Here is a 16,205-nt window from a genome sequence, read left to right as displayed (position 1 = left end):
GGGGCAGGATGATAGTCACCGATCTCCCTCTGGTGTCAGCTCTTGCAACTGCAGCCCCAGGAGACAGCAGGAGGCTATGTATGCCTTTTCATACATGCAGGGCCTGGAGAGCCACGCCTAGGAGCCCTCCTTCTCCCGTCTGAGCCTCGTCTGCCTCTGCCCGGGGCAGGTCTGGTGCTCTAGACCCCAGGTATGAGCCCTCTGCATTCCCAATTGCGATAGAAATAAGTAAGATGTGGAAATCAGGATGTCTGATGGCTCACCCTGGTTCTCCCTTAGGTTAGCAGTACAGACCTGTAGACCTAGAAGAAACCAAGGGTCTCTGATCTGTGCACACCCCTGCACGCCCCCACTCCCCAAACCCCATCTCTCCCTTTGCTAAGTCATTTGATATTTCAAGGCCCATTTGGAAAGGCAGGTGATGGAACAACAGGAGCTCTACTCCTCTACCTACTCCTTCCCCGCTTGCCTTAGGGGCTGGCTTCTGCCCTGGACCTGGAGCTGCGTGGCTGCAGTGGCAGTTGGGAAATAGCTCGGGCCATTTGGGGCATACTACAGGTTGCCTCCTACTCTCAAGGGGATGAGCTCTGGAGCCCATACAGACCTGGGTTCAAATCCTGACTCTGTCACTCACGAGCTCTGGATTCTTTCTGTGCCTCAGTTTCCTGACCTGTAAAATGAAGGTAATCCTACCTACTGTGCTAGGTGGCTGTAGGGCTTTAGTGCCACAATGCTCGTGGGGCACTTAGCACAGAGCCTGGCCATGTGGAAAACAGTCAGTAAACGTGGCTATGTAGTAAATGCTTGGGGACGACAGGGATGCAGGGGGCCCAGGAAAGAAGAGCACAGTACAAGAGCCAGGGATTTGAGTCCGAGCTTTATCACTACACTTAACACATCTGTGCACTAGGGCAAGCTAACGTCCACAAGGCTGTGAGGAGACTCAAATGGGGTGTGAGGCAATAAGTAGATGGGTACTGGGCTCTGAGGCTGAACATCTGCCTTCTCCGGCTAACCCTGGGCCAAGGATCCCCAGTGTGGGCAGAGACACCTGCCTGGCCCATCTCTTGGGACTGATCGGAGATAAGAGCTGTCATGACAAGGAAAAGTGCTTTGAAAACTGGAACGCTTATACTCTCGTTACCAAGAGACACCCCCCCCCCACCCCGTCCCCTGCCAGCACGCTGCACTTAGCTCCATATCGTAGCACAGATCTCACTGCACAAAAACTGCCTCCTTCTTGCCATCTTCGAGCATACAAAGGTCTCTGCCATCAGGGAGTTTACATTCTAGTTAGAGAGACACACAAGAAATCGAATAGCAGGAATACCCAAGATGACAGCAGGGGCAGGAGTGAGTGGATCCTGCCCGCTGCAAAGTCTCAGTAGAAACATCAGGTTGAGGGGAGCACAATTCCCAAAAGGGAAGCTAAGCCACAGGAAAACTGGCCACTGGCTTGGGCAAAGATGGACAAACCCTTGCATGGTGAAGAAGGTGCTGGCACTGGAGTCAGGAGGCCCAAGTGGTAGCCTAGGCTCTGTGTTAATCCAAAAAGGCTTCATACTGTAGGATTCCAACTCTGACATTCTGGAAAAGGCAAAAGGTATGTAGACAGCAAAAAGATCAGTAGTTGCCAGGGGTTGGGAGATGAGTAGGCAGAGCACAGAGGATTTTTAGAACAGTGAAACTACTCTGTATGATACTATAATGATGGACACATGTCATTATACATCTGTCCAAATCTATACAATGTACGACAGCAAGAGGGAACTCTAGAGTAAACTCTGGACTCTGGGGGCATAGGTTCATCAGCTGTAACAAATGTACCACTCCAATGGGGGCTGTGCAGGGGCATACAGGAAATCTCTGTAATTTCCACTCAATTTTTCTGTGAACCTAAAACTGACCAGCATTGAGGGTGCACTGGAAAGAGAGTGAGATAACTCAAAGTCCACACCTATAACCTCCTCTTTAGGCCACCATCTTTTCTCTCCAGTGACAGCAGGCAACAAGTCATTGTACATTCAAAATTTGAGTATCTGTCCCTCCAAATGGCTCCAACCAGGGGCAGGCAGCTATTTTAAAATCCAAGAAGCCTCTGCTTACACTGCCACCAGTCAGCTCTGAACAGATCCCACACACGCATGAAGAGCCCCACACAGACACTTGCTGAATGACCTTTTTTTAAAAAAAAAAAAAAACCAGGATGCAAACCCAGTGAACTCTCCTTTCAGATCCCACATGCCCCGCACCCCCCACCCCAAGGAGTGGCCCACACAGTTGTTTTTTTGTTTTTGTTTTTCAAAGAAACATTATTTGATCTGAAAAACATCTGGAACCTGTTTCCCCACACTTGACTGGAAGCTTTCAGCCGACATCAGATGCCCCACCGCTGAGCAAACACCCTGTTTGCCTGCGCTTGGAGGAGCCCCACCGTGGACTGGGGATAGGCGGTTCGATTAAAAAGCTCGGGAGGGTCAGGCGCAGGTCTGACCGTGGGTTCTGCAACCCCCAGAGCAGTGAAAAGGGGTGGGGGGGGCGGGAGTGGGGGTAAAGAGGACTGAAAATAAAGGTCAAGGCCAAGAAGTTTCCCAATGAAGCCACCCAGGCGCAAAACATCGCCACACGAGCGCTTCCGAGTTCATTCTTACAAAGACAACCATTCACATTCTTACTTTCAGGAGGCGCTCCTCGTGGGCAGGGCTGGGATGTGTTTTCGCTTGTGTGCCTGGCTCCTGTAACAGCGTCCCGCACAGGGGCACAGACGAGGCCCCCACGAGGACCCGCCCCAGCGAGCGGATGCGTGAGTGGCACCCCAAATCCGGCGTGCACTTCGGAGGCCGTGTCGGGCATTTTCGCCACGAGCATCTTTGCCACAAACATCTTTGCCGCATAAGCAGCCGGCCGTAAGGCAATTTTGCCGTAAATGATGATGAAAAGTAGCTGGCCAACGGTTTAGTTTGTTTGACAGTTTGGTTTCATTTCTCCGTTTTATACTATATAACCTTAGCCCTCACCGCGGCCTGTATGTACAGTGACGCAGAGTTTTCAACCCACATATCTCATAGAACTTTGGAATGTGGATCAGCGCACATGTGACCAGATGCCAAGAACTAACAGCCGTGTAGAAGGCTGTCACAGCGCCGTGCAAAGCTCAGTTATAGATGCGCATCCTGGTATTTGGAAACTGATACCTCTCTCAAATGCAAGAAGACATTTTAGTGAAAAAAGTGTGATGCTGAAAAAGGAGACGAATCAACAAGAAAAAAAAAATGTATAACACGACGAATGAAAGACTTTGAAGACAAGTACCTAGGTACAACCACAAAATCAGTTATTTGTGTGGAGTTGCCATTGAAGCTACACTATGCCTTTTGAATGTATTCAAATATTTTATATTTCAGAATAGTCTTTTTAATTTTGTTATTCGTTTTTCATGTTTCATTATGTCATTTTTCATGAATGTCCCTCTTTCATTTCTCATGATTTTAGTTTTTGCAGCAAAATTGCCTTAGCCAATTAGTCGTGCAGCAAAAATGTTTGCAGCAAGGATGCTTATGCACGAAACTACCTAGAACTCCATCTGTTTTCAAGTAACAGGATGGAGTCCAGAGGCAACACTATGTAGCTGTAAGTCAGTGGACTGGAAGGGATCTAAGGCTGGCTCTTCCCCTTCCTAACTTTGGCAAGTGTGACCTTGGGAGGTCCCCTCATCTGCAGTTATGGGAATAATCCCTACTCTGCCCAACTCCCAACATGGTTAGGAGGATCGTGTGAAATCCTACCTGAGAAGTTCCTCTGCAACTTCAAAATCTGACTGCAAGGGTTGGAAATGGTGACAAGCATTGCCCCTCTTTCACTGGGTCCTGTCATGACCAATGGCATCGCCACAGCAGATGGCCAAGAGGCCTGGGTGATTTTAGCAGACTTGGTCCAGGGACAAAGGATAAGCTGACACATGAGCAGGTTCTCCTTCATGCACGCCTCCTCTACTGGGCACCGGGTGCCCTCCTCACCTACCTTCCCAGGTCTTGCTCTGCCCATCAGCCCCGCTCCCTGCTCTGAGCCTCAAACCCACACAGGCCTCCTTCCACTCCTTGTACTCTTCAGACTACAAATCTGTCTCTTACAATGACAGCTGACACCGTTTGCTAAGCTTATGTCACATGTTAGGCATTGGGTTAGGGTTGCAGGTCATGAATTCTCCCCTAAATCATCACTCAGTGAATTGCTGAACCCCCCACCTTGTTCTGGGTTTACCGTCTGCTCCCAGGCCCCTGTTCTGGAACTCTTCTGTCCATCCTCAAGAGCAGTGTCAGGGAATTTGCCAAATCCCAGTGGCTCTCCCCAGCCTGGCCCTGCGGCTGCTTCTCCCCGAGTCTGAGCCTGGCAGCCACCCCTTTCCATTCCTGCCTCTCTGACCCTGCACCTTCCTGACCTCTGTCTGAAATGCCCACAAAGTGCAACTTTCTCGCATTCACACCCGAAGCCCTTCTGGCCTCCAGATAGCATCTCACCTCTGTGTGAGGGGCTCTGCTACCTGTGCTCCAGCTCACAGGTCCAGCAGCTGGGGAGACCCCTCACCCCTCCTGGGGCACAGCGAGCACACCTATCTCTCCTCCTCTTCCTGCTCACCCACGTGCCGGGGCCGGGGGCCTTGGAAGCTTCTGCTGTGCTTCCCACCCTTGACCTCTGAGGAACTTGGATACCTCGTTCCCTTTATTTGACCTCCACCATCCCTGTGGTTCTCCTTCTCAGATATGAACTTCTCCAATGGGCCCATTATCTCTAATTTCTGCTGTTTGGGGCATTGCCTTTCCACTGGCTCCTTCCTGCCAGCACTTAAATAGCTCAGGTGCCCTTTGTCTCCCTGAAAACTTCTGGTGTGTGTGGCCCATACTACCACGTCCTCTCCTTATTCAGTCCTCCCTCCCTGCCAGGGCTCCCCAGTAGTCGGCTGGGTTAGGTCGGATGCACTTTTTCTGTGGCCTGTCTGACCTGACCTCTGCAGGCTGGCTGTAGCTGACCACTCCATATCCTCCCCCGAGTGAGTCCCACCACCTCAAAGATTCCACGCCCCGCCCCCTGACACTGAGGACCCAAATCTAGGCCTGCAGCCCTGCCTTCACTTCTTGAAAGGAGCTCAGCGGGCAGCTGCCTCTGGGTGCACGCAGGGTCCTCAGATTCAGCATCTGCAGAGTTGCTGGCCTTTGTCCCTATAGATCTAGTTCTTCTCTTGTGTCCCTTGGTGGAAGCCAAAATAATGGGACAGTGCCCTACCATACCTGGTAATTATTAACCACACTTCCCCTCACTCCCCAGAGCGTCTTGTTTTGGAGGATGAGTTATATGCTAAGCCTCACCCTTGCTCACCTGCCTGGTCATCACAGATACCCAAGGGTCACACTAACCCTCCCTCCGCCACGACCCCCACTCCTCCTCAGTCACCAAGCTCTATGGATTCCATTCTTTCTATCTCTCAAATCCATGCCACAGTTCATGCCCTCACCTCGAGGGCTTCAGCAGGGTGCTCTCCCTGCCTTCAACCTCCTCTTTCTTCCATTCTTCCACCTGTGCTGCCAGACTGACCATCCTGAATTGCTAATCTGGTCACATTCCCCAGCCCCTCCCCAACCTGGCTTCAAAATAAAATCCAGACTCCACACCAGGGCAAGCAGTGTCTGTGGCCCCTTACATAGTGGCCCTGTCCTCTCCTGAGCCTCTTCCCTCACCCGGCCATCTGGGCCCCCCCACCGCCATGCCCTGCCTATTCACTGTCTGCAGTTCAGCTCTGGGTACCTCCTCCTGGAGGCCTCCCCAGACTGACGCAGCTTGGCTGCCCCACCTGGTCCTCATGGTAACCGCAGCTCATCCACCGCAACACTGATAACCACGTGACTCTGTCTGTCTCCCAACCTAGGCTGGGAGCTCCATGGTGGCGCCTTTTGTTTTTTGACTTTGAGGCACTACCATGGTGTCTGTGTGTTCCATAGATATTTGTTAAGTGCATCACTTCGTATTCCTAACGCTGAATTATGCCTGGCCACCCCCGGCATGTATGCGTGCTCCTCCTCTGCCCCTTCTTTCCCTGAAGGAGAGAATCTGCTCCATCCCTCATGGGCTGCTCTACCCAGCATTCCTCTGAGTGTCAGGAGCCCCACGTCCCTCCTCCACTAATCATTTTGTGACCAGCAGCCCCTATTTTTCTGCTCTGTGTGTAAAGAGAAGGATGGGAAGTGGACTAGTTAGCTCTGAGGTCTCTTGCAGCAAGGAGAGTCTGTGACTCTATCACATGTGTCCAGACTTGTGTGTGTACCTTGGGCCCGTGAGGGCAAGGAGGTGGCCCCCCAGGAGGCAGTAACACAGACCCTACAGGCCCAGGGTGGGGTAGGGTTTTGCCTGTCCCGTCTGTTTGGAGGATACTCAGAATTGCCTGCTTTCTGGGACAGAGAGAAGAGCCAAGCCTGCCTGGAAACCTGAGGGACCCCAGGACTCCTTGTTCCTTCTCTCTAATGCAATGCACATTCCCCACTTAAAGGTAATTTCTTCACTTCAAAAGGATTCCAGCTGGTTAAATTCAAGGTGAAGAATAGGCCTCAGTCAAGAAGCTTCTCAGGGGCCTTTCGGTTTACATCATCTTGAGAAGGGATGCATTTTAAGACGCTTGCCTCTTAATGTTTGTCAAAGCACCAGGGGAGAAAGCTTCCTCTTATTTCAACACCTCTCTTAACTCTTGGGGTTGTTGGCACAGGGACCATCCATATTTCCCTGCACTACTTTGCCTTTTGGAAAACCCACTGGATTTCTCTCCTGGCTTTCCTCTTCCCAACCCTGAGCCCACCCCCACCCTGGGTAGAGGAGAGACTAGTACTGGCTTCAGCAGCTTTTCTTCAGGCTGCCCCAGACACCCAACAGCTTAAAAGGCAAACCATGGGACTCACACATCTTATAGTTCGCCGCACTCCAGGAGGTATCCTTCCAGCAGCCACTCATTCATTCATTTATTCACCCCCTCACCTAGTCAGTCAACATGGGGCCTGCAATGCTGGTAGGGGCTGTGGGTGGTCTTGCTTTCCTAGAGCTTACAAACTTGTCAAGGCTATGGGAGATATGAACAAGCAATCACAATACAAGACAGAAGGAAGTAAACTCTAGGTCTGATGAGTAGGGGGCATTTAAAAAGCTCAGAGAGGGGGCACCTGGGTGGCTCAGTCAGTTAAGTGTCTGACTTCGGCTCAGGTCATGATCTCGTGGTTCATGGGTTCGAGCCCCACCCTGGGCTCTGTGCTGACAGCTCGGAGCCTGGAGCCTGCTTCAGATTCTGTGTCCTCCTCCGCCCTCTCTCTCTGTGCTCTTCCCTCCCCTGCTTATGCTCTGTCTCTCTGTCTCTCTTTCTCTCAAAAATAAATAAACATTAAATTTTTTTTAAGATAGTTCAGAGATAGAAGACACCAGCCAGGGATGAGGATAGGGCCAAGAGAGAGATAGGGAAGTCTTCTTAGAAGCAGCAGCATTTTGGTATGGGCAGGGTGTCCCAGTAGGCAGGGTCCAAATATGGGAAGTGGCCTGAACAAAGATGTACAGGCAGGAAGACCTCTGGTAGGCACAGAGGCACTGTCCCAGGCCCACAGCACCTCTCCTGAGGGTTTGCTTGGTGGTGGTGGGGGGCTCCCAAGACATGTCCACTGGCAGCTGCTGCTTTGGTGGCATTGCTTTAATCACTTTGAAGCAAGGCACTATCTCCACATAGCCAGTCACAACCTGCTTGTCCTTTCTCAGTAGGCCCCGGGCCCAGAGGAAATGCCTTCAATCCCATGCTTTGTCACTAAGGACTCGGGCTCCCCTGCCCACACTCTTGAGAGACCCTATTCCCAGAGAGCAGCCCTTCCTCTCCAACTGTTCCAGTTTCTCTCTCTGTAGAGGTGTTTGTTCCCTCGACACCTTAAGGGAAGCTCTAGCCATCATATCATTTCTCATTACCCCTGGCCTATCTCCACCTCTTCACCACCACCCTCCTTAGCAAACACTGCTTTCTGTCCCAAGAAAGCTTCCATTCAGCAAGCCCCCCCACCCCGCCCCCGTCCCCTGACTGTGCCAGTGCCCTGGTGTCTCTGCTGAGAGCCCTTACCAGTGGTCTCCTCTGGGGGAACCATCCTCATTTGCCCTCAGCTTTTGTAGATTTAGTGGGGTTACCCAAGGTCACTGGTTCAAGGATAGGCATGTGATCTAAGCATGACAAATCCTGGGATTTTTAATGGTTGAAAAGTGTCAATCTATTTTCACTGGGATTGATAAACTAGTAAAACAAATCTGAAGCTAATGGGGTTGTCTTTGCCACCACAAGGAGAGTCTATTTATGCATAAAACCAGCATAGAAAAAAGTAGAGAAAGGGAAAAATAGATTTCTGGTGACATTGTTTGGGCACCTGGATCCAGCCATGCCTGAAGCTATTCCTGGAGTTTTCATTTTGTGAACCAATAGTTTCTTCCCTCTTTTGGCACAAGCCGGTTAGCGTTGGCTTTTGTCACTCATCACTAACAGTCTCAACTAAAGAGATACTTACTTCACTTGCAGACTTGATGAAAACTTTAAATGAAATGACACACAAATAGTACCCAGCATAAAGTGGGTACCACTCGATTAATGGTGTTTTTTGATAACCCTGAATCACCTTGTCAAATGTCAGTTAAATTTACAAAAAAAACAAAAACAAAAAACAAAAACCGTCTAGTTCTATAGTAGTAGAATATTATGTTTCCTTCCTTTGTTTCTACCACTTTGACCAATTTTTTCTTTGTGACATCTCTACTCTCCTTGGCTTTCTTAACCAGAGTCCTTGCCCTTCATAAGTCTCCAGGTTTTCTGTCCTGCCCCACCTCTGGACTGAGACAGGGTGGGAAATTTCATGATCTGGAGGCAGTGATGTTTTCTCTTCATTATATGCCCACACCCCAGGACAATCGGTGTCAACTAAAAGGAATCAAATGCAGATTTCCCAAACTTGCTTCAAACCAAGTACGCCAGGTACTCAGAAAAGTCTGCACTGCCATCTAGTGGACATATGCTATAACATCAGGCAGAATGGAGTCCTTTACTGAGAATCTCTCCTAGGACAGTCACTGGACTGAGAATGTGGTTGATCTCATTACTTTTCTTTTTTTTTTAATTTTTTTTTCAACGTTTATTTATTTTTGGGACAGAGAGAGACAGAGCATGAACGGGGGAGGGGCAGAGAGAGGGGGAGACACAGAATCGGAAACAGGCTCCAGGCTCTGAGCCATCAGCCCAGAGCCCGACGCGGGGCTCGAACTCACGGACCGCGAGATCGTGACCTGGCTGAAGTCGGACGCTTAACCGACTGCGCCACCCAGGCACCCCAGATCTCATTACTTTTCAGTGGCAAAGCCAAGGACAAGTGAATTAATGGTGAAGGTCAAGCATCTAGTCCCCACCGGGCAGCATTATACTCTTCCCTACAGGACTGGGCTCCTTCCCCGCGGCCCTCCACCTCCTGTTCCAAGTGTTAGAATCACAGTGGCCTATATCTCCTCTGCTTCTCCCACGTGTCCACTGGTGTGCCCCAGGCCAGAGGTCTCCAAGGGAGGAGGGCTGACATGTGCATGTGTGTGTGTTCACGTGCATGCATGTTCATGTGCGTGAGGCTTGGGAGGGTTGAGGGAGAGAGACTCAGAGGCCTTCTCGTCACTTGCTTGCTTAGCCTCCCGGAAGAAAGGATGTTTTTCAAGGTTGCAAACACAATAGGCTGTCAAAGCTTCGTGTTTTCAATCTCATCAATTGTGAGACACATCACAATCTACTGGTTCCCTGATAGTGAAAACAGTTTAAGAAAGAGAAGCATCTACCCTCCACATCTGAGTAAACTTGCAAATTCCCTCGCCCCAGAACTTGTTATTTTGTTGTTTATGTAGTCACTGCCATCAGGCCTGGACTGACAGAGGGGAAGAGCCGGCGGTGGCCTCTCCCTGCCGCGGTGCACAAAGGGGACCAGAAGGCTGTGCATATGGTGTGCATGTGGTCACCTCCTGACCATGGCCCTTCAGCCTCCACCCATTTGTGACCTGGTTCCTGGACACATCGCAGTCCTTTTATGTAGGTTGATATTGGCATCTCCTACTAAAACACAGCAGACAAAGCAAGGTTGCCGTCCTCTCCTGACACTGTGGGGGCTCAGTGTGACCCAGGAATCAATGAAGAGAGAAACAGTGACCGGAACACTGGAGCAGCTCCCCCAGGACATGCTCTGGCCAGTGGGAGCGGCAGCCACAGTCCACTTTCTACTTCCACGGCCCTGCCCCAGGCTTACTACATCCCCAAACCAAGGGAAGCTTCCAGAACAAGATAGTACTAACCATTTCCTAGAAGAAAGAATAGTTATTTCCAATTCCTAAAAGAGCTTCTATCTTCTATTTCAGACAAGTTTGAGCAAACGTTTCGGTGTGTTTCATACTGCGACGATGAGTCAAGGCGCACTGTTCTGCTTGTTTAGCTATATGAGAAGCCCTGCCCATTACTAGTTAGCTCCTCCCCATTTGCCAGCCACCTTGAACCTTGGAAAGGACTCCCTACACCCCCTCTCTCTTCCTTTTCTCTGCTGACTTCAAAGCACACATCAGCCGGTCTCCACATAAACTGACGAGCCAGGCTCTGGGGCCCAGGGGCTGCAGGAGCAGGGAAAGATCCTGGCAGAGCTGCCCCACAGTCCCACTAAGGCTTCCGGTCTGCAGCCCCCTCCAACCGACCCCACCCTCCTCCAAGGCTATGGGGCTGCTCTGAGGCAGGCGCATCCTATGGCATCAGCTACCTGGTACCACCAGACCCAACCCGGAGGGCCTTGCTTCAAGTCACACAAATGAGCAAGCTCAGAGGGAAACCAAGACCCACGGCCCTCCCGCTCCAGGCTTTTGCTCACTCACCTCCAAGGCCCCAGGGAACTTGACAATGGGCTCATCCCAGTGGGTGATCTTCTGTCTGTAATTGTTGCAGTCGGGAACAAACATGCAGCCAATGTTCCCCAGTTCTGGGTAGAAAACTTCAAGGCCCCTGTGGAGAGAAAGAGATAGTCAGGGGGAGTCTGGCAGGTTCAAAGCCTTCAGTCTAGCCCCATTGGAAATGTAGAGTCAAGTGGGATGGAATCCTAGGCCTGCTACCAACTAGTAGTGGTCACTAACTAGCGTGACTGGTGTGACCTGAGAGTTACTTGCCCTCTTGGTGACTCGGTTTCTTCACCTGTAGAATGGGGACACCCCTGAAGTATTGGTGTGAGGAGTAAAGTAGGTGATCGACATTTACAACAGAGCCAGCAAGTCGTCAGTGGTCAGAAAGTGTGAACTATCATCTGTATTGACTTCTCAAAAAGAGCATGCATCCTTAGACAAACCTGGTGCGTGTCTTTAAAGTAGGATTGCGTTTATAAGAACAATATTTGCACATTGCTTTTCGGGGAGGTTCTCTTTACATCAAGAAAGGTTTAGCAAATTAGCACATCCTTCTTCACGGGCACAGACGTTCGTCAACCCTAAACAAATCAAGATCCTCTGTATGTCTGGAAACCTCACCAACAGTTAAATAATCCACATCTTTGGGTCAAGCATTGCCCAATAACCTAGGCTCTCCACCTGCCATTCCCTGCACTTTCAAAATGCAAATATCTCCTAGGAGGTAAAATATCTGGTCACTAAGACTGTAGTACGAATCCATTTATCTATTTTTTTCCCTGCAAAGAAGGCCTGAACAGCAAGAATGCTCTGAGAATCGAGTTCACTGGAAGGGCTGATCCCATAACTTCACCAGGGTTAGCCTTAAGGGCTTACCTGTATCTGAGCCTCAGAGATGCATACCAGGCTGGGATGTCAAAAAGATATTTAAAAATAAGAACAACAACAACAACAAAAACCTTGCCCTTCCTCTCTGTCCTTCTGTCACTTTATATCACCAAGACCCAGGATCTCTACAGGGTGCATTGGGTTAAGATGATTCGCTGACAGAGAAGGGGTGAATTCCTAGCCTTGCCCAAAGTCCAGCTTGGCTGACCAGCTCCACACCCTGCCAGTGGTCACCCAGAGCTGGCCATGATTCCCTTGCTGGAGGTAATGCCTGGAGGAGACCCGGTGCGAATATAATGGGGGAGTAGATCCGGAGGGGGAGCTCCTGAGTTCTGGACCCGGGGAGAAAGGCAAGGCCTGCCTCCCAGTGGGAGGGAACTCACATTCTCCTCCTGTCCCACCCTTCCAGTGGCTCCTGAGGGCCAGAGCCTGCAACACCGAGCAGACACAGGACGTCCTGTGGGCCAGCACCACCCCCCCCAAGCCAGCCTCAGGCCAGTTAGCTGAACTTCCGGTTTGCTGAGCACACTTGTTTCTTCTACCTCTTGGCAAGTTTACAGTAATTCCTTTGGAGGCCATGGTTTGAATGGCTTTTGAACAAGTTTTAGAGGATGGGTTTTCATTTTTCTTCCCGGCAACATTTTGGTTGTTCTGCCAAACAGCTCCCTGCCACTGCAGCTGGCGAGACCCCAGGCTGAGAGAGGGGACCCTCCACTGGCAGGGAGATGGAGAGTCAGCACATAGCCCGGACTGGGAAAGGTCACAGGGCAGGCAGGATGGAAACGGAGGGACACAGAGGCCTTTCCCAGGAAACGAACGGGTTTCCTTATTTTATCCTGGTAGAATTGCTGCAAATGTTTAAACAGTTAATCAAAATCAGCAAGCTGATGTTTGGTGAGTGGGCCTAAAGGGTAGGTGTCAGGGGACCAGGGATTAGGTCCCTGCTGCCAGCCCCTGTCACACCACAGGGTGCTGCCAGCCCAGCATCTGAAAACTCCAAGTTACTCCACACAGCAGGCCATGCCAGGGGGCCGTGTGCAGGCCTCTGTTCTGTTCAGCAGTTTTACCAAAGGCTTGGATCAGGACACAGAAGGCAAATTTATTTGAATTGTGAGTGGCACAAAGTTGATTAATAACAACGATCAAATTGGTCGTTGATTAAAATTAACAGATGGGGGTCGCCTGGGTGGCTCAGTCGGTTAAGTGGCCGACTTCCCCTCAGGTCATGATCTCACGGTCTGTGAGTTCGAGCCCCGCATTGGGCTCTGTGCTGACAGCTCAGAGCCTGGAGCCTGCTTCTGTTCCTGTGTCTCCCTCTCTCTTTGCCCCTCCTCCATTCATGCTCTGTCTCTCTCTGCCTTTCAAAGAACATGAATAAATGTTAAAAAGAAAAAAAAAACTAACAGATGATTGGAGTGCCTGAGTGGCTCTGTTGGTTAAGCGTCCGACTCTGACTCAGGTCATGATCTCACAGTTCATGAGTTCAAGTTTTGAGTCGGGCTCTGTGATGACAGCTCAGAGCCCGGAGCCTACTTGGGATTCTGTGTCTCCCTCTCTCTGCCCCTGGCGCTCTCTCCCTCCCTCAAAAATAAATAAACGTAAAAACAAAAAGTAACAGATGATCAAATCAGCCTAAAGAAAGATCTGGACAGGCCTGAGATGAACTGAATCCAAAATTAAACTTAGTTAGAATACACTTGACACCTTGTGCCATCTTCCTGCAGCGCCCTTCCTGCTCGTGGGGTACTTCACATGGGACACATTCTATCTCCATCCCCAGATTTGGGACATTTCCTGGTCAACTTCACAAGACCAAGAGGCACCTGAGAGGGCGGGGGAAGGGGCAGGGGGCTCTGGTCCCAGCGTGGTCACTATCTCACATTGCTTTGGGGCAGGGTGGGGGATGGGGTAGAGGGAAGGGAATGGCATGATGGGCATTATTTCATTTCCTACAATGCCTCAAAGCGGCTGTTATCATTATTTTTATCTCCCAAATGAGTAAACCGAGGCCCAAAAGAAAGTTAAGGAACTAGCACAGGGTCTCATCGTTGGTGAACTACGGGGACAGGGACATGGGTGTGGCAGGCAGCCAGCGTCATGTCCCCAGAGATCCCCGCCTCCTGGTCCTCCCACCCTAGTGGGAGCCCCCCTCCCCTTGAGCGGGGGCTGGATTTAGTGACTTGATTCTAACAGAGCAGATCCGGCAGCAGCGCGGGATGTCACTTCCAAGATCACGTTATAAGAAGACTGTGGCTTGTCTCACAGGCTCTGCCCCTGAGATCCTGGCTCTGTGGGAAGCCTCCGCTGTGTGGTGAACAGCCCCACGGAGAGGCCACATGGCAAGGGCCCGAGGCCTGTCAACACCCACATTAGCGAGCTCGGGAGCAGAGCACCCCGCCCCAGCCAGTCCTCTCTGCAGACAAGGCCGCGGCCGCGGGTGAGCCCTTGCTGCCCAGCCGGGCGCTGCCCAGAGCAAATGGGACACAACAAGTGTGAGTGGCCGCCACATTTGGGGTGACTTGTGCAGCGGTGGAGAACTACTCCAGCGGCTTGTCTGCCATCTGCGCGCCACACAGCTTCCCTAGGGAGTCACTTCGTGTCTCCAGGCTTCCGACTAGTAGTGACCCAAGTACCCTCAGCTTTGTAAGATGCAGATCAGAGAGAGACGGCTCCCGGGTTATACCTGTGGAAAGGGCTCAGAATTCCAGTGGCCTAAAAGCGAGGTTAACAAGCAGGCCCATGGAGGTGAGGCTACCTGGACAGAGGTCCGAGGGGGCTCGGTGGGCACACAGTTCTCGGTGTCAAAATGTGGGGCGCCACCTTTGGAAAAGAGCAATGGGTCTGTCTCCAGCCTCCGCTCGCGGAAGTGGGGCCCAGAACCAAGGCCCCCCGAGGAGGAACTGACGATGAAGCTGGGAGCCCAGCTGAGAAGAGCTGTGGGTGGAGGCAGGCAGCATAACCCTCCAACGTCTGAAGGAGACTCAAGAGGAAGAGAAACTAGGCGCGTCTGGGTGGTTCCGTTATGTGTCCAACTTCAGCGCAGGTCATGATCTCCCAGTTCGTGGGTTCCAGCCCCGCATCAGGCTCTGTGCTGACAGCTCGGAGCCCGGAGCCCCCTTCAGATTCTGTGTCTCCCTCTGTCTCTGCCCTCCCCTGTTCTTGCTCTATCTCTCTGTCTCTCAAAAATAAATAAACATTAAAAAAAAAAAAAAAAAGAGGAAGAGGAGCTAGACTCGTTCCATGCAGTGTGCAGGACAACACTAGACGGGATGGGGTGAAGTTAAAGAAAGGCAACCCCTGCCTCGAGTGGGGATGCAGCTTCTGAGGGGGGGGGGACTTTCAGCACAGGCCAGAGGGCTTTGGTGGGGTGGGGGGGAAGGGGGGGCTCCCAGCCAGGGGAGCTGATGCAGCGGGAGGGCGTTGTTGAATAGACGCACCCACAGGGTGTGGGTTAGACTGTCGTTCTCTCGCTGCTGAGACTGAACCTGAGTTCTGACCTCAGGGTTTTGTCAGGGGTCGGTAAGCTGTAACCCCGGAAGAGCTTTTCCCTTAATGGTGTCTTCCTACTGCTTGTCCCTGTACATGAACTTCCTCTTTTCTAGATTAATACCCTCAGGTGTTAAGGCCTGACTTCAAAAATTCCCTATTCGGGATGCCTGGGTGGCTCAGTTGGTTGAGCGTCTGACTCTTGATTTGGGCTCAGGTCATGATCCCAAAGTCCTGGGATCCAGCCCTGCATCAGGCTCAGCACTGAGCTCGGAGCCAGCTTAAGATCCTCCCCCCCCCGCCCCTCCCCCACTTGTGCATGTGGTCAGGTGTGCGTTCTCTCTCTCTAAAAATTTTTTTAATGTTTATTTATTTTTGAGAGAGAGAGAGAGAGCACGAACGGGTGAGGAACAGAGAGAGAGGGAGACCCAGAATCCAAAGCAGGCTCCAGGTTCTGAGCTGTCGGCACAGAGCCCAATGCGGGGCTTGAACCCATGAAATGTGAGATCATGACCTGAGCTGAAGTAGGACATTTAACCGACTGAAACACCCAGGCGCCCCCCTCTCTCTCTCTCTCTCTAAATATATATATAATATATATATTTTTTTCTCTCTCTCTATTAGACTCTACCTAATAACGAGAGGAGTGGCTTCTTGGGGGGTGGGGAGATCTCTTGAAGAGGTCAGAAGCCTGAGCTGAGCAAGGTTCTTGGCAAGGGGGCCCTGGCACAGGACATCCTGATCTCTCCTCAGGGGTCTGACGTATCCATGATGTGTTCTCAGTTAGTGATGATCTTTTACCAACAAAGGCCTTCAGAGGTAATAAAGACAAACCTCCCCTTTTGCAGTGATGGTTTATAACCAGTCATTTCTTA

At 51.2% G+C, this 16,205-nt stretch overlaps 1 protein-coding gene across 4 annotated transcripts in view; it reads right to left on the bottom strand.

Moving 5' to 3' along the window:
- The window catches only part of PEBP4 (phosphatidylethanolamine binding protein 4), a 214,894-nt gene that overhangs the window by 184,241 nt on the left and 14,448 nt on the right, over positions 1-16,205 (bottom strand). For all 4 annotated transcript variants that reach the window (XM_006930640.5, XM_019828435.3, XM_003984698.5 and 1 more), the window contains one exon: positions 10,936-11,062. In XM_006930640.5, coding sequence (XP_006930702.3) covers positions 10,936-11,062 — 127 coding nt within the window. The remainder of the gene's footprint in view (positions 1-10,935; positions 11,063-16,205) is intronic.

The sequence above is a fragment of the Felis catus genome, chromosome B1 (assembly GCF_018350175.1).
Source record: "Felis catus isolate Fca126 chromosome B1, F.catus_Fca126_mat1.0, whole genome shotgun sequence".
Lineage (NCBI taxonomy): Eukaryota > Metazoa > Chordata > Mammalia > Carnivora > Felidae > Felis > Felis catus.
Note: the sequence above shows the minus strand (reverse complement) of the source record. Positions and strands in the feature narration are given on the sequence as shown.